The sequence below is a fragment of the Salvelinus alpinus genome, chromosome 14 (genome assembly GCF_045679555.1).
Source record: "Salvelinus alpinus chromosome 14, SLU_Salpinus.1, whole genome shotgun sequence".
Classification (NCBI taxonomy): domain Eukaryota; kingdom Metazoa; phylum Chordata; class Actinopteri; order Salmoniformes; family Salmonidae; genus Salvelinus; species Salvelinus alpinus.
The window spans coordinates 36013302-36040647 of NC_092099.1; the positions used below are offsets into that span (position 1 = coordinate 36013302).

At 42.9% G+C, this 27346-nt stretch overlaps 1 protein-coding gene across 8 annotated transcripts in view; it reads right to left on the reverse strand.

Annotated features, from left to right (window-relative positions):
- LOC139538872 (nck-associated protein 1-like) overlaps nt 1-27346 on the reverse strand; it is a 69558-nt gene that overhangs the window by 25606 nt on the left and 16606 nt on the right. For 5 of the 8 annotated variants that reach the window (XM_071341386.1, XM_071341385.1, XM_071341383.1 and 2 more), the window contains 11 exons: nt 27036-27084; nt 26595-26751; nt 26387-26443; nt 26175-26271; nt 24216-24322; nt 23066-23198; nt 21252-21335; nt 20823-20888; nt 15964-16109; nt 8542-8674; nt 77-196 (listed from right to left, as the gene is read on the reverse strand). In XM_071341386.1, coding sequence (XP_071197487.1) covers nt 77-196; nt 8542-8674; nt 15964-16109; nt 20823-20888; nt 21252-21335; nt 23066-23198; nt 24216-24322; nt 26175-26271; nt 26387-26443; nt 26595-26751; nt 27036-27084 — 1149 coding nt within the window. The remainder of the gene's footprint in view (nt 1-76; nt 197-8541; nt 8675-15963; nt 16110-20822; nt 20889-21251; nt 21336-23065; nt 23199-24215; nt 24323-26174; nt 26272-26386; nt 26444-26594; nt 26752-27035; nt 27085-27346) is intronic. The other 3 variants (XM_071341388.1, XM_071341387.1, XM_071341384.1) reach the window with 1 other exon arrangement.

Consider the following 27346-nt stretch of genomic DNA (forward strand, 5'->3'; position numbering starts at 1 on the left):
AAAGCTTGTATCGTAATATAGCCCTCTGGTCACTTAGTGTGGACTTTGATTAATCACAATGACAACAGAACCTCACCTGGTCGCTGAGCGTGCATTGCTCGGTGCAGATGTCTGTGATGAGGTTGCGGGCCTGTTTAGCCATCTCATCCAGAAACATGTTGCACAGGGACAAGCTACGGTCGCCTATGTGATGCCTCTGTAGGAAGGAGGGGAAAAGGGAAGAACATTTTATCCAGGGTAAAGCAGTTTGCACTTTAGGAGATTGGCTGGTGGATGGTTAGGTGAACGTCTGTTTGTTAGTCTGGTCCCAGATCTAACTCCTTCAGTATTTGTCAATGCCAAACAGATCTAGGACCAGACTAGCTGTTTGTGAATAGCAAAAAGTTCTAGGTAGGTAGAGAGGTCTGAGTGAACCTGTCATTCATAGGTAGCCAACACTTAACAGTAGACACTGACTGAACAGCACACACTGCCACGCTCTAAAACTGGTCAAACAATCTCCACAAACAACTCTGGTCAAACAGAATAGCTCACAGAATAGGGCTGCGGGCAGCTGAGCGGAAACGGAGGAAAACTAAACTTCCGGAGGACCTATCATGCTTCCACTTCCTCCTCTCTACCTTCTCTTCCTCTTTGTCCGTGCTAAAGCTGCTTTCTATCACTCTAAATTTCAAGCTTCTGCCTTTAACCCCAGGAAACTGTTTTCCACCTTCTCTTCCCTCCTTAATCCTCCACCTCCAACTGCTGGGACTGCCCCAAGGGAGCTTCTGATAGACCTGTACGGTGTGCAGAGTTTGTTGTAACCTGTTGTAAGCTTGCTCATAAAAGAGTGATTAATTTAAGCTTGACTTTAGGTGTCCCTGGTGTTGAATTTCCACCACACTGTCTATGACCAACTCTCTCGTTATCTCTCTCAGAACGATCTTCTCAACCCTAACAAGTCAGGCTTCAAGACAGCTCACTCAACTGAGACCTCTCTCCTCTGTGTCCCGGACGCTCTCCGCTCTGCCAAAGCTAACCCTCTCTCCTCATCTTCCTAGATATATATCCACTGCCTTCATCACTGCCAACCATCAGATCGTCCTCTCCACCCTCAAGGCTGGGCGTTTCAGGCTCTGCACACTTTTGCATTGCGTCCTACCAGGCAGGTTGCTCATACCAGGTGACATGGAGAGGAGTCTGCATCACATGCTCTCAATACTGGTGTCCCCGTGGCTCAGTTCTAGGCCCTCTCCTCTTTTGTCAACACACAAAGTCCCTCGGCTCCTTCAAATCCTCACATGATCTCTCCTATCATTGCTACGCGGATGACACTCCCAGGTGGCGACATGTCTGCCTGGCACGCAGAGATACATCTCAGCTTGGATGTCGGCCCATCACCTGAAGCTCAACCAATCGACAAGACGGAGCTGCTCTTCCTCCCAGATAAGACCTGCCCGCTCTAAGACCTCTCCATCATGGTGGGCAACTGTGCCCCCCTCCCAGAGTGCAAAGAACCTTGGCATGACCATCGACAACACCCTGTCATTCTCTGCAAACATCAAAGCAGTGACTCGCTCCTGCAAGTTCATGCTCTAGTCTACAACATCCATAGAGGTCCCCTGTTGCTCAGTTGGTAGAGCATGGCGCTTGCAATGCCAAGATAGTGTGTTCGATTCCAGGGACCACCCATACATAAAAATGCATGCATGACTAAGTCGCTTTGGATAAAAGTCTCTGCTAAATGGCATATATTACACTGAGTGTACAAAACATTAAGAACAGCTTCCTTATATTGAGTGGCACCCCCTTTTTCCTTCAGGACATCCTCAAATTGTCGGGACATGGACTCTATTAGGTGTCGAAAGCGTTCCACAGGCATGCTGGCCCATGTTGACTTCAAAGCTTCCCACAGTTGTGTCAAGTTGGCTGGATGTCCTTTGGGTGGTGAATCATGTTGAGCGTGAAAAACCCAGCAGCGTTGCAGTTCCCAATTACCCCATTCAAAAAGGCACTTAAATATTTTGTCTTGACCATTCACCCTCAAATGGTACACATACACAATCCATGTCCCAATTGTCTCAAGGCTTAAAAATCCTTCTTTAACCGGTCTCCTCTCCTTCATCTACACTTATTGAAGTGGATTTAACAAGTGACATCAATAAGGGATCATAGCTTTCACCTGGATTCACATGGTCAGTCAATGTCATGGAAACAGCAGATGTTCCTAATGTTTTGTATACTCAGTTGATTATTATAATAGAGTACGACCCTTCCTCACACAGGAAGCAGCAAAGATCCTAATCCAGGCTCTGGTCATCTCCAGTCTAGACTACTACAACTCTCTGTTGGCTGGGCTCCCTGCTTGTGCCACCAAACCCCTGCAACTTATCCAGAATGCCGCAGCCCACTTGGTGTTCAACCTTCCCAAGTTCTCCAATGTCACCCCGCTACTCCACACACGCCACTGGCTTCCAGTCGAGGCTCACATCCACTACAGGACCATGGTGCTTGTCTACGGAGCAGCAAGGGGAACTGACCCTCCCTATCTTCAGGCTATGCTGAACTGAAACCCTACACCCCAACCCAAGCACTCTGTTCTGCCACCTCTGGTCTCTTGGCTGTCCCACCCCTACGGGTCAGCTCAGTCCATTGTTCATTTTGGATTTAGTCGAGTCTTAGTCATTTTGACAAAAATATAATTAAGTCTTAATCATTATTCAAATGACAAAAATGTGACTGAGTCTAGTTATTGTCGAAACAACAAAAGCAGCAGGCAATTTTAGTAAACTAAATGCCCTTTCATTTTAGTCACATCACATTTGTATTGTCTCATCAACCTATAGTAAACAAAATCACTGACTTCCATGTGCACAAACACACAGTACATAGCCTTGTCCTACCAACATATTTTTCTGCATAACATCATATTCTCTTCCCAACAGCAGAAATATGACAAACATATACAGTGCTGTGGAAAAATATTTGCCTCCTTTCTGATTTTCTCTATTTTTGATATTGAACATTAACAGATCAAGCAAAACCTAATATTAGATAAAGGGAACCAGAGTTTAGATATAGCAAAAAATATATATAGTTATTTTATTTATTTTAAAAAGTTGTGCAACACCCAATTCCCCTGTGTGAAAAAGTAATTGCTCCCTTACACTCAATAACTCATTGTGCCACCTTTAGCTGCAATGACAGCAACCAAATGCTTCCTGTAGTTGTTGATCAGTCTCTCACATCGCTGTGGAGGAATTTTGGCCCACTCTTGCTTTAACTCAGTGACATTTGTGAGTTTAAGCATGAAGTGCTTGTTTCAAGTCCAGCCACAACATCTCAATTGGGATCAGTTCTGGACTTTGACTAGGCTATTCCAAAACTTCAAATGTGTTGCTTTTTAACCATATTCATGTAGACTTGATTGTGTGTTTTGGATCATTGTCTTGCTGCATGACCCAGCTGCGCTTCAGCTCACAGACGGATGACCTGACATTCTCCTGTAGAATTCTCTGATGCAGAGCAGAATTCATGGTTCCTTCTATTAAGGCAAGTCATCCAGGTCTGGAGGCAGCAAAGCATCTCCAAACCATCACACTACCACCACCATGCTTGACCGTTGGTTGAAGATCTGATAACATTTGGTATCAAAAATAGAGAAAATCAGAAAGAGGGCAAATATTTTTTCATGGCACTGTATTAGAATATATGAGAATTATCTGGCCATGTAAATGCCTATTTCAGCCTACATTGATATTACACATTACATACAAAACAAACAGACACACGCAAGCACAGACAGAGAGACAGAGAGAGAGAGAGAGGCACAATCACCAGATGGTGGTGTAAAGTATTTGCAAAGTAGTATGGGTTACACCTCCATCACTCATCCCATCATTGACATTGTTATCATCATTTCACAGACGCCGCAGCCACATTGATGCCTAAAAGTATAACGGGAGCTAATGACGGTTTCATCCAATGATGTAGTTGAGTCACTAAACTAAAAGTCTTTAGTCCCAGTGCTTGAGTCCTGGTCCAAGTGATCAAGTCTGAGTCTCTGGGTCCACATTAACTCAAAATAAAGATATTTACCCAGTCAGATATAGTGTAGTGGCGAGAGGAATTTAGTCAATCAATTGTTTGCTCTACCTTTTCCTTTCTTTTATGTTCCACCAAATGTTTGCATATAGGCTGCATATAGGCTACTGGTAATGTTACCAGGGCCACGTTCAGTTGAAAAATGTTCTCGAATGTTGAAGATAGAAATACCATGAATAGAGCCAACGTTATTCGTTACTCAACATGTCAGAGAGGCAGGTTTGTTCTACATAGCATATTTCTATCTGAACGTTCTAAACGCTGCGTTCTACTGAACGCGCCCCCAGGTTGTTAGCTATATCTAGCTAATAAGGTAACCTGACTGAACAAGGTGTAGCCTAAACCAATGGTTAACAGTCCTGTCCGCAAGTAGCTAAGTTTTAAAACAGCCCGCGATATGCTTAATGAATGTAAAATGCAGCCCACCAATGCATGATAGAAAGAAAAGAAAGTAGTGCCAGTATTATGGGTCATGTCTTTTGAACGGTAACCTAAGGGCTATTTTCTCTGAATAAAAGAGCGGGAATTGTCTACTTTGGCTACAGAACCTATATATGAAATGCAGTGGGAAAAGTGGGAGGGTTGAGCGAGACTACATTTACTGTTTGGACATAGGCGGCAGAAAAAGCGCTTAGGCGGTCCGCCCAATACTTTTTTTAATGCAGAAAAAACACTGGTGCCAATGGTGGAACCATCTTCCCCCTGAAGCTAGAACAGCCGATTCCCTGCCCATCTTCCAAAAACATCTGAAACCCTACCTCTTCAAAGAGTATCTTAAATGAATCCCATGGCAGTTTGCTCTTTAAACCATTCAGTTTGGTCTTTTTGAAAGCCATAGAGGGTGGGGGAGTTATTTGTTCCCCCAGGCATGGAAGACATGAACAAAGGTTGAAATTTAAAGCTGTGAGTGACAGGTCTCATTTCTCCCTCAGGCAATTGCTAACCGGCAGACTCTATATTAATACTGTGTGTGTGCTCCTTACACAACATACTTCAATTATTATCTAGTCACTCAACATTTTCTGAGAAGAGTTCACATGGAATAGCTTTCTTTCTAACAATTGTTGCATTTTCATTTTTGTTGAAATGATTATGGCCTAAAAAGGTTAAAATGTTGAGGATTTTTCTAAATAAATAAATCGGATGTAAAATGACGTTTAGCTTCCAAAAGAATAAGACAAACATTTTTAATCGGATGCCTTTCGCTGAAGTTCTGTGACCTTGGTTGCGTCCCAAATGGCATCCTATTCCTTATGTAGTGCACTACTTTTGACCAGGGAACTATGTAGGGAATAGGGTGCCATTTGAGATTTATGAGGCCCAGAGGTGGGGACCAAGTCACTATTATTTGAGTCACAAGGTCCAAGTCTCAAGTCGAGTCCCAAGTCCAAGTCGTGCATTCTAAGAGCAAGTCAAGTTGAGTCAAGTCACACGCTTTTTCAAGTCAAGTAAAAAAAAATGTATACAGGCAACGACTTGTTCAACTAAAAATCTGTCTATTTATGGAGGCTACTAGACAGCCCTTTATTTAGTCTACAACACATTGATTATGTAATAATACATTAACAACCAATTCCAAACACAAGCTTCACAAGTACATTTTGACATAGCAAAATACCAGTAGGCCTATGTTAGTAATTGTTGCTTGCTGCCCCATTGCTGGTGAGCTTGCAAAGTAAACAGTTCATATTCTTGATCACCAAATCACTTGATTTTCAGAGCCGCATATTTTATTTTTTATTTTACCTTTATTTAAATAGGCATATGAGACTATTTTATTTGATATGAATTTATGATTTGATATGAATTTATGTCAATCATCTCTCCCTACAATTTGACGTTTGTGCTGCACCCGATCCTATAGCTGTACAGCAAATCAGCAAGCAGTTCACTCAGCAGTTTTCAAACTTTTTGACCTGCGAAGCCCAAAAAGGATTGGTTCAAAGCTTGCGACCCCTCGTGCACGCGCGCACAGGGCGAACACAATCACTCCGCAAATGTAGCCTGTCATTACAGCCATAAACGGTGATGCATTTTCAAAACACAAGATACAGAAATAAACTGCGTTTTACATTTGGAGCTGAAAGTCATTCATGTTAGCAGTCAATATCAACTAGGGATATTATGTCACTGTCACTTCTCTGGAGGTCAGAGCAAGCAGGATCATACGGCTTAACTGTATGCAGCGGAGGTTGCAGGATCGGATGGAAAGCATGATCTGTCTGTAGCCTTTTTCTTACTCATTAATTCTCCAGAATGTAACATCTTCCTCCCGTAAGTATTGAAGGTAGTGCGATGTTACAGCTATCTTTAGACATATAGCCAGTACCAAAACTGAGGTATACAATTATAAACCACCCAAACTAGGCCTATCTGAAATTTGAAAATGATCAATGAAATCACCAGCTTGTTGTGGCAAAGATGCATCCGTAGCAGATTGCTAAACGGTACTTTATATGGATAATATGAATGTAGGTATGCTACTCTCTTTTTGCCAGGCAAAACTGGAGAATATCAAACAAGCGCTTTCTGGTCACTAATTTGAATATGTGCGTCTGCCTTTGCGCGCCAATGCTGGTGACTGGTCAACAGTTAAGACGCACAACTTTTTGGTTCTGAAGCACAGATTATAAGTTTTTGAAACAAGAATTTGGTCCAATGCCGTAGGCTAACGTTAGGTGACCAGATCGAATAAGCAAAGGTATAAATATAAAACACAAACAGTATGTATGTAGCCTATTAAAATATGTATGAAAAAAATATATTTTCCCATTTAGTTTCACACTCACAATCCCCCAAAACCTTCTCACTGTGCTAGCTCAGCCGACCTGTGTTGATTGACAGTTTGCAGGTTCAATCAGAGGGCAGAGTGTGCGTTTCACTAGCCAATCAGTTTTTTTGCAATTGCGATACTGTCTCTGGCTGCGTGTAGAGCAATCCACGGAGACTCTGTGCCACAAAATGAGTGACAAGACGTTACAAAACCTGCCCAGATAATTTTAAGTAATCAGTCTCAAGTCAAAGTCGAGTCCCGAGTCTTGAGGCTCGAAGTCCAAGTCATGTCTCAAGTTATTTTATTTTATATCAAGCCGAGTCTCAAGTCATCAAATTTGTGACTCGAGTCAGACTCACATCTCTGATAAGCCCTGGTCAAAAATAGAATAGGGTGCCATTTGGGAAACAGACCTTTTACAGTTAATACAAACCACTGTAAAAAGTTCTGTGCAAGATGGAAATATTCTTGGAAACATTTAATGCTTTTCCAACATAAATAAAGTTTGCAGCTGCCCAAAGCTATGAGGAGTGGACATAGGAAGAGGAAAATTTTGAAAACACGCTGAGAGGGAGTTTTGTGAAATCCAAGCCTATGGCTCAATAAATCTATTTTATTTCTCTAAGTGCACTCAGACAGCTCCTAAGCAAAAGGCCCTCCTTTGACCACTCTGCTCGGCCACATGAGAACGCCCATTGTGCCACTTCTTTTGGTACTGTTTGTCAACCAATTAGGAGTGAAAATATGCCTTATTTACCAAACTAAATGGATATTGGGCTCCATGTTTGGCAGGAACAAACATGAATGTGCCTGGCGTATTTCAGCAGAGAGGGAAACAGAAATGTGTTGTGGAGGCTGTGTGAGCGGAGGGCTTCCACATCCCCTTGGGAGGAGCTAGTAGCTGCACCAGTGTATGGTTCAACTACAGATTTAATAAATCATGCTTTTCAGCCCTCTACTTCTCAGTACACATCCGGGTACATGGACCACAGCGCTGGACGCTTCGTTACACAACATTCCACAACCCCAGAAAACTTGCAGTTACTTTCCTGATTCTCTGTATGACTCCATCCTGCTGCTGCGGAAGGAGACAGAGGCTGTGTCCCAAATGGCACACTATTCCCTATTAGTGCGCTACTTTTGACCAGGCAAAAGTTGTGGCCAAAAGTAGTGCACTAATAGGGAATAGCTTGCCATTTGGGATGCTGCCATGGGCCCTAGCAGCACTGAGACGGAGCTGAATGAGACTTTCCCAGCCTGTGTGAGACATCCTGTGAAATGGCCTGTTTCTCTGAGACTACCAGTCCCCATAAGAGCTACAAAACTAATGAGGGAGATAAGTCCAAATGGAATAGGCTGCTACTGCACCAATATATTTTACTTAAGATTCCAATTCTTGGAAAGACATCTAAAAAACATACAAAAACTATCATCTTTACATTACATGTATTATACATAAACATGTCAGGGGCCATTACATGTATTTTATGTATTCATTTATTTAAGTAGGAAAGACCCTTAAAAACATATTTTGCAAGGGCGACCTGATCAATTGAATATGAGTTATGTTGAAAATACATTTCTTTAATAAATGACTATCGCAGAGTGACCTGCCAGACCTTAGTGATGCTTACTGTGATGTTTTGTGACACAGTGGTAACATCATATCTCAATGTGACACTCACCTCCTCAGGACAGAGCTCATGGGTGCAGCTCATGAAGTGGGTACAGAGCAGAGGGAAGGAGATGGAGTGACGAGACTGGGATGGCAGCTCCAAACACTGCTGGAACATCTTCTCAAACGCACGACTGTAAAAGCTATCAGATGGGAGAAGGAGAGAGAGAGAGGAAAAGAGGAGGACATAAAGAGGGAAAGAGGAAGAGACAGAGGGAGAAAGAGGATGAGAGAGAGAGAAAGAGGATGAGAGAGAGAGAGAGAAAAGAGGAGGAGAGGAATAGAACGAGCATGAGCTGCAAACTTCAAACATCCATCTGGTACAATCATATTTAAATCTGTCCAACCCTCTCCTCTCCTTTGCTGTCTCCACCAAACATAAAGAAAAATAACATAACAAAACCTCTAACAGACAGTTACCATGGGGTTTTAGAGGATGAGTGATGGCTATATAGCCTATTAGCTTTTACAATGTTTTCCTTGTAAACGACTTTAACTGAATATGGAGGTAGATGTAAATGTAGCCTCCAGAGGTAAACCTCCCACTTGCACACTGCACCTTTGATCCAATCTATTTCTATTGATGTCGCGTCTTCCTGTTTTTACTTTTATATGTACATTTGATGTGTTTTTATTAATATTTTACTTTTCAATTAAATTGCCCAGCAATGGCTCTAACTGACTCTGAATTCATTATTTTAGGAGATTTGAAGTGGGGCATGATTACATCTGTATCGGACTCTTTTAAAGAACTGTGTGACTCTCTGAATCTTGCATAATTAATTAATGCACCTACAAGATCAAATCTCAGAGCACCTAACAAACCAACGCTATTGGACATTCTTCTAACGAATACCCCTCACAAATACACATCGACTGGGATATTCTGTAATAATGACAGTGATCACTGTGCAATAGCTTGTGTTAGAAATACAAAAATGACCCTGTTACATTTTAAAGACATTTTAGACAGCTCGATAAGCAAGCGTTTACATGATCTGATTCCCAATGTTGACACTGCCTGGGAATATTTTTATATTACATTTTTGATCAGCATGCCCCTGTGAAGAATTTTAGAATCAGTGGAAGGGACCATCCCTGTTTTTCTGATAACTTAGCAGAATAAATTAGAAACAGAAATGTCTCTTGGGCTCAAGCTAGACATATAAATCAAATCAAATTGTATTAGTCACATGCGCCGAATACCACAGGTGTAGACCTTACAGTGAAATGCTTATTTACGAGCCCCTAAACGACAGTTCATTTAAAAAATATGGATAACAATGAGAGAAAAGTAACAAGTAATTAAAGAGGAGCAGTAAAAAATAACAATATATACAGGGGGGTGCCGGTACAGAGTCAATGTGCTGGTGTACCGGTTAGTTGATGTAGTATGTACATGTAGATAGAGTTAATTAAAGTGACTATGCATAGATGACAACAGAGAGTGGCAGTGATGTGGAGAGGGGAGGGGGGCAATGTGAATAGTTTGGGTAGCCATTTGAATAGATGTTCAGGAGTCTTATGGCTTGGGGGTAGAAGCTGTTTAGAAGCCTCTTGGACCTAGACCTGGCGCTCCGCTACCGCTTGCCGTGTGGTAGCAGAGAGAACAGTCGATGACTAGGGTGGCTGGAGTCTTTGATACTTTTTAGGGCTTTCCTCTGACACCGCCTGGTATAGAGGTCGTGGATGGCAGGAAGCTTGGCCCCAAGGATGTACTGGGCCGTTCGCACTACCCTCTGTAGTGCCTTGCGGTCGGAGGCCGAGCAATTGCCATACCAGGCAGTAATGCAACCAGTCAGGATGCTCTCGATGGTGCAGCTGTAGAACCTTTTGAGGATCTGAGGACCCATGCCAAATCTTTTCAGTCTCCTGAGGGGGAATAGGTTTTGTCGTGCCCGCTTCAGGACTGTCATGGTGTGCTTGGACCATGTTAGTTTGTTGGTGATGTGGACACCAAGAAACTTGAAGCTCTCAACATGCTCCACTGCAGCCCCGTCGATGAGAATGGGGGTGTGCTCAGTGCTCTTTTTCCTGTAGTCCACAATCATCTCCTTTGTCTTGATCACGTTGAGGGATAGGTTGTTGTCCTGGCACCACACTGCCAGGTCTCTGACCTCCTCCCTAAAGGCTGTCTCGTTGTTGACGGTGATCACTGTTGTGTCATCGGCAAATTTAATGATGGTGTTGGAGTCGTGCCTGGCCGTGCAGTCATGAGTGAACAGGGAGTACAGGAGGGGACTGAGCAAGCACCCCTGAGGGGCCCCTGTGTTGAGGATCAGCGTGGCGGATGTGTTGTTACCTACCCTTACCACCTGGGGGGCGGCCCGTCAGGAAGTCCAGAATCCAGCTGCAGAGGGAGATGTTTAGTCCCAGGGTTCTTAAGCTTAGTGATGAGCTTTGAGGGCACTATGGTGTTGAACGCTGAGCTGTAGTCAATGAATAGCATTCTCACATAGGTGTTCCTTTTGTCCAGGTGGGAAAGGGCAGTGTGGAGTGCAATAGAGACTGCATCATCTGTTGGGGTGGTATGCAAATTGTAGTGGGTCTAGGGTTTCTGGGATGATGGTGTTGATGTGAGCCATGACCAGCCTTTCAAAGCACTTCATGGCTACAGACGTGAGTGCTACGGGTCGGTAGTCATTTAGGCAGTTTACCTTCGTGTTCTTGGTTAGAGGCACTATGGTGGTCTGCTTAAAACATGTTGGTATTACAGACTCCGACAGGGAGAGGTTGAAAATGTCAGTGAAGACACTTGCTAGTTTGTCAGCGCATGCTCGCAGTACAAGTCCTGGTAATCCGTCTGGCCCTGCGGCCTTGTGAATGTTGACCTGTCTAAAGGTCTTACTCACATCGGCTACGGAGAGCGTGATCACACAGTCTTCCGGTACAGCTGGTGCCCTCATGCATGTTTCAGTGTTATTTGCCTCGAAGCGAGCATAGATGTAGTTTAGCTCATCCGGTAGGTTCGTGTCACTGGGCAGCTCTCGGCTGTGCTTCCCTTTATAGTCTGTTATGGTTTGGTCTTACCTGGTCTTACCAGACGCCGCTGTTCTATCCTACCGGTACATCGTATAACCAGCCACCTGTAAGTGAGATTGTTGTCGTTCAGCCACAACTCCGTGAAGCATAAGATGTAACAGTTTTTAATGTCCCGTTGGTAGTTTAACCTTCCCAATAACTCGTCCATTTTATTGTCCAAAGATTGCATGTTTGCGAGCAGATTTGAGGGGTACTCCTCAGAAGGCAGCCCGCCCTCCGGCCTCTCTTTCTCCGCCTCCTCTTCACACAGATCACTGGGGTCGGGGCCTGTTCCCGAGGGAGCCATATATCCTCCGCCTCGGTCTTGTCAGAGTCGTGAAAGGAGAAAAGGGATTCTGCTAGTCCGTGGTGAGTAATCGCAGTCCTGATGTCTAGAAGTTATTTTCAGTCATAAGAGATGGTAGCGGCAACATTATGTGCAAAAATATTTTTTTTTTTTTTTTTAAATACGTTTCAAACAACACAGATAAACAAACAAAAAAACAATCGGTTGGGGGCACGTAAAACGTCTGCCATCTGCTCCGGCGCCATTTTACTCAATGCTCCTGTTGACTGGGCCTCCTTCAGAGCGCTAAGAAACAAATGTACAGGATTGATCAGGAAGTCCAAATCAGATTTCTATCTAAATACAGTCACAGAGAACCTTAACAACCCTACCAAGTTTTGGAAGCTAATCAAATCAGTGTCAGGTTCTAATGTATCCTCTGGCCTTCCTGACCATTTAATGGTGGATTCTAAAGAAGTGAAGGACAGAGACGATATTGTAGAGGTTTTTAACAAGCACTTCATATCTGCTGGTTCAGTTTTTGATAATGGTGGGGCCCAGGTCTCTAATGTAAGCTCTGTTACAGTAAACTATGATATAGGCCCTCATGTGAACCATTAACTTTGAGCCTGTTTCTTATGCCGAGGTCTATAAAGCATTAAAGGCAATAGACACAAAGTCTGCAGGCCCAGAAAACCTGGATCCCTACCTCTTTAAGATAGCAGCTGGTATTATTACTGAACCTGTGGGTCACATTTTCAACTTGAGTCTCTTGACCAATTCCATAACAAGCATTTGGAAATCAGCATTTGTCCTCCCACTACTAAAGGAAGGAGATCCCTCAGATGCTAATAACTATTGTCCTATCTCCAAACTCCTTATCCTGGCCAAAGTCTATGAATCCCTAGTGAACCCAGTTAAAAAACGTCTTAATTAAAAAGAACATGCTGAGCGGGGTTCAGTCTGGCTTTAGATCGGGGAACAACACCACAACTGCAGCTATGGCAGTGGCAAATGACAAACGCACCTGATAAAAAGGCCTTTGATTCAGTTGATCATGAATTGTTGCTAGCTAGACTCAGTAACATTGGTCTCAGTAAAGGGGCAGTAAATTGGTTTAGGAACTATCTTTGACAGAACACAATGTGGATATACTGACAATCACAAGTCTAGCTTTCTTGAGATTAATAGAGGTGTGCCCCAGGGTTCCATTTTAGCTCCTGTGTTGTTCTCAATTTTTATTTATGATTTGGGAACTGGGATGCAACCAGCAAAGTTGTATCTATATGCAGATAATAGTCATATATTCATGTGCTCCTTCTCTGGTTCAGGCTGTTGAAGAGCTCCAGACTGCTTTCAGTCACTGTAGGCCTCCCTTTATGGTGATCAAACTGGTCTTGAACGTAGATTATTTTTTATTAATGAACTTCACCAGAGCTCACACTCAGCCAAAGAAGGTTAGCATTGTCACATCTGGTGGCTTATAAATTGAAAAAAAGTGGCATCCTACAAATACCTAGGTATATACACTGCTCAAAAAAATAAAGGGAACACTTAAACAACACAATGTAACTCCAAGTCAATCACACTTCTGTGAAATCAAACTGTCCACTTAGGAAGCAACACTGATTGACAATAAATTTCACATGCTGTTGTGCAAATGGAATAGACAACAGGTGGAAATTATAGGCAATTAACAAGACACCCCCAATAAAGGAGTGGTTCTGCAGGTGGTGACCACAGACCACTTCTCAGTTCCTATGCTTCCTGGCTGATGTTTTGGTCACTTTTGAATGCTGGCGGTGCTTTCACTCTAGTGGTAGCATGAGCCGGAGTCTACAACCCACACAAGTGGCTCAGGTAGTGCAGCTCATCCAGGATGGCACATCAATGCGAGCTGTGGCAAGAAGGTTTGCTGTGTCTGTCAGCGTAGTGTCCAGAGCATGGAGGCGCTACCAGGAGACAGGCCAGTACATCAGGAGACGTGGAGGAGGCCGTAGGAGGGCAACAACCCAGCAGCAGGACCGCTACCTCCGCCTTTGTGCAAGGAGGAGCAGGAGGAGCACTGCCAGAGCCCTGCAAAATGACCTCCAGCAGGCCACAAATGTGCATGTGTCTGCTCAAACGGTCAGAAACAGACTCCATGAGGGTGGTATGAGGGCCCGACGTCCACAGGTGGGGGTTGTGCTTACAGCCCAACACCGTGCAGGACGTTTGGCATTTGCCAGAGAACACCAAGATTGGCAAATCGCCACTGGCGCCCTGTGCTCTTCACAGATGAAGGCAGGTTCACACTGAGCACATGTGACAGACGTGACAGAGTCTGGAGACGCCGTGGAGAATGTTCTGCTGCCTGCAACATCCTCCAGCATGACCGGTTTGGCGGTGGGTCAGTCATGGTGTGGGGTGGCATTTCTTTGGGGGGCCGCACAGCCCTCCATGTGCTCGCCAGAGGTAGCCTGACTGCCATTAGGTACCGAGATGAGATCCTTAGACCCCTTGTGAGACCATATGCTGGTGCGGTTGGCCCTGGGTTCCTCCTAATGCAAGACAATGCTAGACCTCATGTGGCTGGAGTGTGTCAGCAGTTCCTGCAAGAGGAAGGCATTGATGCTATGGACTGGCCCGCCCGTTCCCCAGACCTGAATCCAATTGAGCACATCTGGGACATCATGTCTCGCTCCATCCACCAACGCCACGTTGCACCACAGACTGTCCAGGAGTTGGCGGATGCTTTAGTCCAGGTCTGGGAGGAGATCCCTCAGGAGACCATCCGCCACCTCATCAGGAGCATGCCCAGGCGTTGTAGGGAGGCCATACAGGCACGTGGAGGCCACACACACTACTGAGCCTCATTTTGACTTGTTTTAAGGACATTACATCAAAGTTGGATCAGCCTGTAGTGTGGTTTTCCAATTTAATTTTGAGTGTGACTCCAAATCCAGACCTCCATGGGTTGATAAATTTGATTTCCATTGATCATTTTTGTGTGATTTTGTTGTCAGCACATTCAACTATGTAAAGAAAAAAGTATTTAATAAGAATATTTCATTCATTCAGATCTAGGATGTGTTATTTTAGTGTTTCCTTTATTTTTTTGAGCAGTGTAGTTGGATGACATGTCCTTTGAAGTTCATATGGATAATCTTGTGAAGAAACTGAAATTGGGTTTTTATTTTAATAATAAGCCTTTCTTCCTGCTTATGGCTAGAAAGAAGCTTGTTCAGGCCACATTTCTCTCTGTAATTGATTATGGTGACTTGTTGTATAGGCATGCAGCCTCCTCTGTCTTACAGAAACTGGACTCTGTTTATCATGCATCCATTGCGCTTTATTACAAATGCCAAGTCACTCACCCATTGCACCTTGTACCAAAATGGTGGGTTGGACCTCACTTTATATGCGCAGAAAGCTATATTTGTATGTGTTCATCTACAAAGCCCTTTTGGATAAACTCCCTCTTTACCTCTGTAGTCTGGTCTCCTTCACCACCAGCAGTTACCATACCCGGTCTGCTAGGTGGTTTCTACTTAAGACCCCAGGACATTTACAGTATTAGGTAAGACTGCCTTCTCGTCTTGTGCACCAGAGGCATGGAATAGTCTACAATCCATGCTGCATCTAGATATGTTTGTGCCACTGAATTCATTTACATTTTGTATGGGAGAATGTTACAGGAGTGTAAATGCTTATTTTAGGCTGGATCATGCTGGTGAATTGTATTGTAATGCTGTATGTTTTAATTTTGTAATGTATTGATTGTTGCTGCCTCCATTGAAAAAGAGACTCTGGATCTCAATGGGCTTTTCCTGGTAACATTTTTTATTTTTTTTATTTTAAATGGGACATGTACGTTTTTCTAAATAGGAATCCGAATCCCAAATGTAGACGCCTACCAGAAGATGGAGTCCACATAACCTAATACCTTTTACTGTTTTAAACGGCTGTGTAACTGAACTGGACATGGAGGTAAATGTCAACGTAGACCCTTACCAGAATAGGCCCTGCTGCAAACTAGCGTCTTGTCCAGGGGGTGTACTTCTACACCAAGCTGCCTCACGCTATGGAAACAGGAGATATGCTCCTGCCCTTTGGGTTGTTCTGGCGCAAACAAGGTTTACTTACCAGAATATGGAGAGGTCAGACGTCTCCACCAGCATCTCCACCAGGGAATCCACCATCTTGGTGTGGAATATAATGGTATTCATCATCTTGCCTAGCTCACGGTGGTCTGCGATGCCCAGAGAAGCCTTGGACACGCTAGTATAGGCCTAACCAAGAGATAAACAAGGCATTATTGGTAGGTCTGACCAGAGGAAAACACAACACGTACCTTCTCATCCAAGGGTTTTTCTTATTTTTACTATGTTCTACATTGTAGAAAAATAGTGAAGACATAACTATGAAATTACATATGGAATCATGCAGTAACCAAAAGTGTTAAACAAAATCAAAATATATTTTATATTTGAGATTCTTCAAAAAGTAGCCACCCTTTTCATGACAGCTTTGCACAATTGGCATTCTCTCAACCAGCTTCATGGGGAATGCTTTTCCAACAGTCCCACATATGCTGAGCACTTTTTGGCTGCTTTTCCTTCACTCTGCAGTCCAACTCATCCCAAACCATCTCAATTGGGTTGAGGTCGGGTAAACCATCTCAATTGGGTTGAGGTTGGGTGATTGTGGAGACCCGGACATCTGATGCAGCACTCCACCACTCTCCTTCTTGGTCAAATAGCCTTCACACAGCCTGGAGCTTTGTTTTGGGTCATTGTCCTGTTGAAAAACAAATGACAGTCCCACTACGCGCAAACCAGATGGGATGGCGTATCACTGCAGAATGCTGTGGTAGCCATGCTGGTTAAGTGTGCCTTGAATTCTAAATAAATCACAGTGTCACCAGCAAAGCACCCCCACACCATCACACCTCCTCCTCCATGCTTCACGGTGGGAACCACACATGCGGAGATCATTCATTCACCTACTCTGCGTTTTTTGTAACCAAAAACCTCAAATTTGGACTCATCAGACCAAAGGACAGATTCCCACCGGTCTAATGTCCATTGCTTGTGTTTCTTGGCCCAAGCAAGTCTCTTCTTCTTATTGGTAGTGGTTTCTTTGCAGCAATTCGACCATGAAGGCCTGATTCACGCAGTCTCCTATGAACAGTTGATGTTGAGATGTGTCTGTTACTTGAACTCTGTGAAGCATTTATTTGGGTTGCAATCTGAGGTGCAGTTAACTCTAATGAACATGTCCTCTGCAGCAGAGGTAACTCTGGGTCTTCCTTTCCTGTGGTGGTCCTCATGAGAGACAGTTTCATCATTGCGCTTGATGGTTTTGCGAATGCACTTGAAAAAACTTTAAAAGTTCTTGAAATGTTCTGTATTTTGTTTCTCTTTGCTTATTGGAGCTGTTCTTGCCATAATATGGGCTTGGTATTTTACCAAATAGGGCTGTCTTCTGTATACTACCCCTACCATGTCACAACACAACTGATTGGCTCAAACGCATTAAGAAGGTAAGAAATTCCACAAATGAACAAGGCAACCTGTTAATTGAAATGCATTCCAGGTGACTACCTCACGAAGATGATTGAGAGAATGCCAAGAGTGTGCAAAGCTGTCATTAAGGCAAAGGGTGGCTACTTTGAAGAATTTCTATTTGTTTAAAACTTTTTTGGTTACTACATGATTCCATATGTGTTATTTCATAGTTTTGATGTCTTCACTAGTATTCTACAATGTAGAAAATGAGTAGGTGTCCAAACTTTTGACTGGTACTGTATGTAATGTTGTCTACAGCTGAAGCGGCTTTATATCTATTTTATTTGTCAAATATATCAAATCAACAGATTTCTGGTTTCATGCAGTTTGAAGTCTTTTAAAGAATAATTTTCCTATTAGTAGCGTTCCTTTGCCACTTTCCCAAAAACTCCCTCTTTCCTAGGAATTAAAGAAAAAGCTGATTCAATTTGGAAGTCAGTGGGAGTCTGGAAGGAAAAGTGTGGTTGGATGAGTTACCATATCATTAACATCTAAGGAAAGATTTCTGGGAAGACGTCCGTGTTAACTTGATACCGCTGATACTGACAATAGCCAAATAACACAATTTCCTCCCAAAGCATATGGTATCAAACCAAGACTGTATGCAAAACAGATTCTCTCTGGTGTCTTTGCAGAGTTCAAGACAATGCTTTCTTTGATTGTCGAGATCGTCAGAAGGAAAATGGCTACAGTTCTGAAACTGCGTCCCAAATGGCACCCTATTCACATTGGTCAAAAGTAGTGCACTGAGCCCTATGGCGCAATATGTAGGGAATAGGGTGTAATTTGGGCAACACAACAAGAGCAGTGAAACATCTGCGTTACCAGGGTACAACTAGGCCTTAGAGAATCAATCTGAGAGTCCAAAAATAAAAGCACATACTTTTTGGAAAGAAGTCATCGTGAGCTACACAAGTGTGAGAAAATGCAGCGAAAGTGTTGACTCGAACATGTTCCACTGGGTTTCAACATCTCTAAATTCCTGCCAACTTAAAGAGCATTCGATGCCAACCTGGTACCACAGCCACAAAGACATTTAGCAGGTGCTAAACCCACACAACCGTTGTTCAAACGTCTGAGCAAGGACAATATATTGAAAAATTAGGCAAGGGGAAAGCTTAAAATGATTGAAATTCAAGGCCTATTTCGAAACGTTAAAGTGCTGTTGCATGATGTTCATGGTGCCATTGTCAGAACCGAATTAGAAAACAGCACCGTGGAGAAAAGAGACATGACAAGAGAAAAACAGAGAAAGAGAGAGGGTTAGGGTTTCTCTTCCCTCAATCCAGTCCAACTGTGGCTCAACCAACATCTGCTAGTTGGAGTTAGATCATGACACGATGCAAGACTCAGTTTAGATTACAATCACTAACATGATCTTACTGTGGTAATGGCAGCTTGTGTTTCTCATCCAACATGTTCACTTAATGGATCAGACAAACAACAAGAGTTTCCAAAAACAAAACTATGAGAGATTTAAAGAAAATAAAAAAAAGTACTTGATAGATAGAAAGAACATTGATATGGCTTATGACAAGGTCTGTGTCTGCCATAGTGCTGTAACCGCTCACATGGCTTGTGGGTTGTGGTTGACAAGCAGCTCGGAGGAGAAGAGAGCACATGTGGTAGAACCTTTAGAAGTAGTGTTCTTGATGCTTGTGGAACAGACAGGTTTAGGTTCTGATCCAAACATGAAGCTTTCAGGACCATCTTGATAAACGAGGATTATTCGCTGACACATTCTTATTTACAAACATCTATTTTTAGGGACCACAGTGACACCTGAATATGTAGATATAGGCATATACTGTGTATACAGTATAGCTGTTCATACATTTGTCAGCTGTTCTTGTACATAATGTTTAAAATACTTTCTGAATTTGCTTTGACCCTGGCAAACACTGAACGCAAAAACACAGTGAATAAACCAACATCCTGCTTCTTGTAATCTGAGCAGTTCTGTTTTTGCTATCATAGTGTTAAGAGGTTGGCTGTGAAGGGTGTAGCGCAGTCAGTAGAAAAACCATGAGACTTGAGAAAATAGTTGTTCAGCTGTGTTGGGAAAACAGTCCCCATTCCACACATGGAAGCTTTTCTCTTTTCCCCTTGCCTGCTGACTAAACTGAGAAACTTTTCAGAGTTGAAGAATTTCTTGCCGAGGCCCTGAGCTAAGATCAAACATCTCAGAGGGAGTTGAGTGGGATGGTACGTCACTAATGGCACCCAATTCCCTATGTAGTGCACTACTTTTGACCAGGGCCTAAAGACCTAACTCGTAAGGCCCTGGTCAAAAGTAATGTGAACAGGGCGCCATTTGGGACGCACACTGAAATATCCATCTGAGTTGAGGGCTGGACGAATCGGAAGGCAGCGAAACGGCGAGCCGACCAACGGGTCAGGGAGAGTGATGTGGGTCCCTGACAGCAGGGATGGTGGTGTTGATCTCAGCAGAGTACTGAGGAGTCAAGCGTGATTGAGAGAGAGAAAGAAAGCGAGAGAGCGAGAGCTCAACTCAACCACACTTGAAAATAATATGCCATCTCTCTTTTCTGGGGTGAGTTGCGATTTATTTGGGACAGGATAAAAGACATGCAACGATTCTTAAACAAACACTGCTTCAAAGAAGAATATTTATTGTCATTCATTCCAAATTCATTTTTAAGAAATGGTTAGGGAATGGGGCCCAGAATCTATCTTCCAATATCCATAAGTTATTTTCCCTGAGAACATGGACATTTCTTTTTCATCACTTCAAATAACATGTACATCATGCACATGAATAAAAAAAGAAAACAGATGTCTTTATGATGAATAGACATTTGTCCTCCTCACAGTATCTCAGGCCATATTCTCTATTACTAGTCTGTTAAATGAATGTGCAGTGGGGCTTCTCACTCAGGTATACAGAACATCGCTCTGGGCCTGTATTCACAAAGTGGAGTGTGGATCTAGGAACAGGTCCCCCCTCTTATTCATTACGATCTAAAAGACTAAACTGTCCTATATCAGTTATATATTGGTTCCCCTCCCCCACATGTCTCACACACACACACAGGCCTACAGATAGGAAACAGTAAGACAGGAGTAGGGTAACTGGAGTAGTGTAGCATGCTAAACACTGCTCTCTCATTACTAGCTAATTATGAGTGCTAATTACGACACACACACAGAGCACAGTGGCCTCTCAGCCAGACCTGGGTTCAAAAAATATTCAAAATCTTTCAAAATACTTTAGGCCTTTGCTCTAGCCTGCCTGGAGTGCCAGATGGGCTGGGTTTGACACTTTTGAGACTATTATAGTTGTTCCATTGCACCAAACAAGCTCAATTGAGCAGAGATAAAGTATTGTGAAATGATTTCAAATACTCTTTGAACCCACGTCTGCCTCCCAGCTCCAGCCGCAAAGCTGGTCTCATTTTCCTGATGGCTTCTTACCTGCAATCTGAACCAGTCCAGCCTCATGCCCCTGAAATCAAACACGTCCCCGTCTTCCACTGTAACACCGACAGAGACAATTCACTCAGATATGGGATCACCGTGACACAGGAAGGAGGGAGGGCAGAGTAGGGGAGAGGTGGAGAGCGGCTCGGGCTCCTACTCTGCTCGCCATCTGCCCTCCCTCCTTTCATCTGTCCTTCACTCAGCCATTACCAAAACAACAGACAATGGCTTTTAGTTCTCAAGACTAACATGGCTAGATAAAAAACAACTAAGCATGATCAAGTAGACATTTCCTAACCTGGAATATTTACTGTACAGCAACAGGATGGATTGAACTGTGTTATCAACAACAGTCTCAATGAGAAACTGTTTATTGTTGATGATATTTCTGTAATATGAGTGGCAGGCCGTGTTAGGTTGAATACCTTGTTTGACGCCGAGGGAAGTCATGGTGTTGACGAAGGAGGACATGATAATGGACTCATCCTCAGGACAGACGGACAGATTCTAGAGGAGAGGAAAATGAGGAGAGGACAGGGCATCAGTTAGACACTGTTTAAAGTAGGAATTCACACTGCATATCAGAGAGCGAGACATGGCCAAGCAAAAAATAAAATCAAGAAAATACTTGGTCTCCATCTAGTGGTCAGCTCTGTTGTTTTTCTTCAAAATAGAAACCAGCATATAACATAGTACAGTACACTGGATCATCAGTCATACCCTAGATCATAAATACTAAGATATTATGAAACCAAAGGGAGAACATTGACAATGAGTTCCTCTGAAATGGCACCCTAATCCCTTCTTAGTAAACTACTTTTGACCTGGGCCCTTTTGACCATTGTCATATGTGGTGCAATATATACAGTGCATTCGGAAATAATTCAGACCCTTCACATTTTGATACGTTACAGCCTTATTCTAAAATTAAAATCATAAATCTACACACAATAGCCCATAATGACAAAGTGAACACAGGTTAATAGACATTTTTGCAAATGTATTAAAAATTAAAAAAAACTGAAATTATTCAGGCCCTTTGCTATGAGACTTGAAAATGAGCTCAGGTGCGTCCTGTTTCCATTGACCATACTTGAGATGTTTCTACAACTTGATTGGAGTCCACCTGTGGTAAATTCAAATGATTGGACATTATTTAGAAAGGCAGCATTGAAGGTCCCCCAAATAACAGTGGCCTCCATCATTCTTAAATGTAAGAAGTTTGGAACCACCAAGACTCTTCCAAGAGCTGGCTGCCCGGCCTAACTGAGCAATCAGGGGAGAAGGGCATTGGCCCCCGATGGTCACTCTGACAGAGCCCCATCTGTGGAGATGGGAGAACCTTCCAGGACAACCATCTATACAGCACTCTACCAATCAGGCCTTTATGGTAGAGTGGCCAGATGGAAGCCACTCCTCAGTAAAAGGCACATGACAGCCCATTTGGAGTTTGCCAAAAGGCACCTAAAGGACTCTCAGACCATGAGAAAGAAGATTATCTAGCCTGAATGCCTGGCATCAAACCTGGCATCATCCTCACGGTGAAGCATCATGCTGTGGGAATGTTTTTCAGCGACAGGGACCGGGAAACTAGTCAGGATCGAGGGAAAGATGAACGGAGCAAAGTACAGAGAGATCCTTGATGAAAACCTGCTCCAGAGCGCTCAGGACCTCAGACCGGGGGCGAAGGTTCACCTTTCAACAGGACAACGACCCTAAGCACAAAGCTAAGACAACGCAGGAGTGGCTTTGGAACATCTCTGAATGTCCTTGGTTGGACCAGCCAGAGCCCGGAATTGAACCCGATCGAGCATCTTTGGAGAGACCTGAAAATAGCTGTGCAGCGACGCTCCCCATCCAACCTGACAGAACTTGAGAGGCTCTGCAGAGAAGAATGGGAGAAACTCCACAAATACAGGTGTGTCAAGCTTGTAGCGTCATACCCAAAAAGACTTGAGGCTGTAATCACTGCCAACAATCCTTCAACAAAATACTGAGTAAAGGGTCCGAATACTTATGTAAATGTGATATTTAAATAAAAATAAAAAACTATTTTTGCCTTGTGGTATTGTGTGTAGATTGATGACGAAAAAAACGATTTAATACATATTAGAATAAGTCTAACGTACCAAAATGTGTAAAAAGTCAAGGGGTCTGAATACTTTCAGTATGCGCTGTATAGGGAATACAGTGCCATTTGAGAGGGAGCCCATGTGAGCTTCAGATAGCAGTCTTACCTGTACTAGCTCGTTGAGCACCACGGCATCGAAGCCAGACAGGTACTGGACGTAGTACCTCTGCATGACAGGACCATACTTCCTCACATGGGCCCTCAGCTCCTCCATGTAGAAGATCAGCTCTGCAATGTGCCTGAGGACATAGAATAGCAAAAATGATCTATACAAAACATAAACGCAAAATGTAAAGTGTTGGTCCCATGTTTGATTAGCTGAAATAAAAGATCCCAGAAACTTTCCATATACACAAATCTTATTTCTCTTCAATTTTGTGCACAAATGTCTTTACATCCCTGTTCGTGAGCATTTCTCCTTTGCCAAAATAATCCATCCACCTGACAGGTGTGGCATATCAAGAAGCTGATTAAACAGCATGATCATTACCCAGGTGCACCTTGTGCTGGGGACTATAAAATGCCACTCTAAAATGTGCAGTTTTGTCATAGAACACAATGCCACAGATGTCTCAAGTTGAGGGAGCGTGCAATTGGCATGTTGACTGCACGAATGTCCACCAGAGCCGTTGCCAGAGAATTGAATGTTAATTTCTCAAATGTTGTTTTAGAGAATTTGGCAGTACTTCCAACCGGCCTCACAACCGCAGACCATGTGTAACCACGCCAGCCCAGGAACCTCCACATACGGCTTCTTCACTTGAGGGATCATCTGAGACCAGCCACCCGGACAGCTGATGAAACTGAGGAGTATTTCTGTCTGTAATAAAGCCCTTTTATGGGGAAAAACTCCATTCTCATTGGCTGGGCCAGGCCCCACCCATGGCTGCGCCCCTGCCCAGTCATGTGAAATCCATAGATTAGGGCCTAATTTATTTATTTCAATTGACTGATTCCCTTATATGAACTGTAACTCAGTAAAATCATTGAAATTGTTGCATATTGCGTATTATTTTTTATTTAGTATAAGAGAATAGAAGACCTAAACTTCATTAGCATGCTCAATACTCCTACACACCACGGCTTTCCTTAAAGGGTAATTTTATTTAAAAATCTTTGAGACATCGCACTTTTAGCCTCCTGATGGCAGTCAAGCAAGAGAAAAACGTGTCGCGGAGATGCATTTTTACACAGGGCCACTACATTTCATGAGGGGAAACCCTATAGTTACAAGTTGAGTCAGTAGGATGTCTTACTTGTCAATAAAGTCATCTGTGCTCTTCTTCTGGATGTTGTCTGCATGTCGTAGCAGCCAAATGATCTCATCCCGAGCGAACGACAGAGCCATGAATACAAACAGGGCCTAGGCAGGGGACAGGAGTCAGGTTTTATAGTTGATATCACCCATCAATTAGACACGACAGCCCACTTAGAGAGTGTAAGGACTACTGGATCTAAACAGGTCTTTCAGGATTTGAATCCCAATCCTCTGACCCCTTTAAAGTTAGTCCAACTAGCATTATCATGTCAACACAATTAGAGTGCCTATAGTGTCAGTCCAACTAGCATTATCATGTTAACACAACTAGAGTGCCTATAGTGTCAGTCCAACTATCATTATCATGTTAACACAACGAGTGTATAGTGTCAGTCCAACTAGCATTATCATGTTAACACAACGAGTGTATAGTGTCAGTCCAACTAGCATTATCATGTTAACACAACAAGTGTATAGTGTCAGTCCAACTAGCATTATCATGTTAACACAACGAGTGTATAGTGTTAGTCCAACTAGCATTATCATGTTAACACAACGAGTGTATAGTGTTAGTCCAACTAGCATTATCATGTTAACACAACTAGAGTTCCTTTAGTGTCAGTCCAACTAGCATTATCATGTTAACACAACGAGTGTATAGTGTCAGTCCAACTAGCATTATCATGTTAACACAACGAGTGTATAGTGTCAGTCCAACTAGCATTATCATGTTAACACAACGAGTGTATAGTGTTAGTCCAACTAGCATTATCATGTTAACACAACAAGTGTATAGTGTCAGTCCAACTAGCATTATCATGTTAACACAACGAGTGTACAGTGTTAGTCCAACTAGCATTATCATGTTAACACAACTAGAGTTCCTTTAGTGTCAGTCCAACTAGCATTATCATGTTAACACAACGAGTGTATAGTGTCAGTCCAACTAGCATTATCATGTTAACACAACGAGTGTATAGTGTCAGTCCAACTAGCATTATCATGTTAACACAACGAGTGTATAGTGTCAGTCCAACTAGCATTATCATGTTAACACAACAAGTGTATAGTGTCAGTCCAACTAGCATTATCATGTTAACACAACGAGTGTATAGTGTCAGTCCAACTAGCATTATCATGTTAACACAACGAGTGTATAGTGTTAGTCCAACTAGCATTATCATGTTAACACAACAAGTGTATAGTGTCAGTCCAACTAGCATTATCATGTTAACACAACAAGTGTATAGTGTCAGTCCAACTAGCATTATCATGTTAACACAACGAGTGTATAGTGTCAGTCCAACTAGCATTATCATGTTAACACAACAAGTGTATAGTGTCAGTCCAACTAGCATTATCATGTTAACACAACGAGTGTATAGTGTCAGTCCAACTAGCATTATCATGTTAACACAACGAGTGTATAGTGTTAGTCCAACTAGCATTATCATGTTAACACAACGAGTGTATAGTGTTAGTCCAACTAGCATTATCATGTTAACACAACGAGTGTATAGTGTTAGTCCAACACAGGAGGTGGTCGCAGCTTAATTGGGGAGGACGGGCTCGTGGTATTGGCTGGAGCGGAATGATATCAAATACATCTAACACATGGTTTCCATGTGTTTGATGCCATTCCATTTACTCAGTTCCAGACATTATTATAAGCCATCCTCCCCTCAGCAGCCTCCACTGTAGTCCAACTAGCATTATCATGTTAACACAACTAGAGTGCCTATAGTGTCAGTCCAACTAGAGAGCAGTAGCGCAGGTGCAGAGCTGTGGTTGAGTGGCAACACTCCCAGCAGAAGCCACATATACAAATATCCCTAACTGAGACTGGGGTTCAATTCCTGTGTCCACCCTTCCCACTGTTTCTCCCACCTGCCTGTATCCCCTTCTGATTTCAAAACTGTCTAAATGGTGCCGTGATGAAAGAGCAGTGGTGCAGTACCTTAGGGCCCAGTAATCCTGGCTGGTCAGATAGGACTGTGGCCAGCTCCTTCAGGGCAGATCTCAAGAACTTGCGTCTTTCTCTGTGCATCAAGCCTCTGTAACAAAACAAACAATCACATTCTGAGAGGATAGTGTGGCAAATTCCATTTAAAATCTCTGTGCTGAATTGTATCCTAAACAGTCAATGAGATACATTTGAGGGGCACTTACGCATGTGACAGAGCTTGTTCTTTGCACTCTTTGATGTCATTCACACGCTTATTGTAGCTGTGAAATGAAAAGGAAGAATAGTTAATTTACTCATAGACACTTAAAATGCCTGGGTATATTCTTAAACTGTCCCTCATTGAGCATGCTTTTCAGTCCAGGACTACGCTTAATCTGAGTGCAGGAAAGCTGTTAATGTGTGATCCCTCACCCGCGGATGTTGATGAAGAGGTCCTCAGCAGCCTTGTGGATGTGGAACACCTCGTCTCTGAAGAGACAGAGGCAGGTGCTGCTCTGAAGAGCCAACTTCCACAGGCTCAGAGCTGCCTGGTCGCTGTTCAAGACCCCATGACACAAGATGAAGCCAACTGACACACAAACACAAGGACAGAGAGTTAGATGCATAGAAATAAGATTGTGAAACATTCAAAACAAATACGGTATTTGTGGGGAATACGAATATTTAGACTGATTTATATTTTTACCTGTGTTTTAAAGTGTTATGCTTTTAGATATGTACATTGATGTTAAATACACCTGTACCTGAACCATGAATTACAATTTAAAAAATGATCATGCTCCCCATTCCCTCCAATGGTATAAACCTATCAAATCAATTAGGTCAGACTGTACTCTACAAGCAAACACTTACATACTATCCACTTCTCCATGGCGTCCAGGGACAAGTATTCACAGGGCATCTAGAAGAAACAGAATCATAGGTCAATGCATGTGGCTGTGAGCAGGAAACGGTGTGATTGGAGATCCTCAGTGCCTATAGAAAGTCTACACCATTTAACTGTTTTCATATTTTGTTGCATTACAAAGACGGATTTAAATAGATTAAATTTTCATTTTTGATCCACACAAAATATTCCATAATTTCAAAGTGAAAAGAAAATTCTACAAATGAAATAACTAAAATACACGGAACCAGTCAAAAGTTTGAACACACCTACTCAT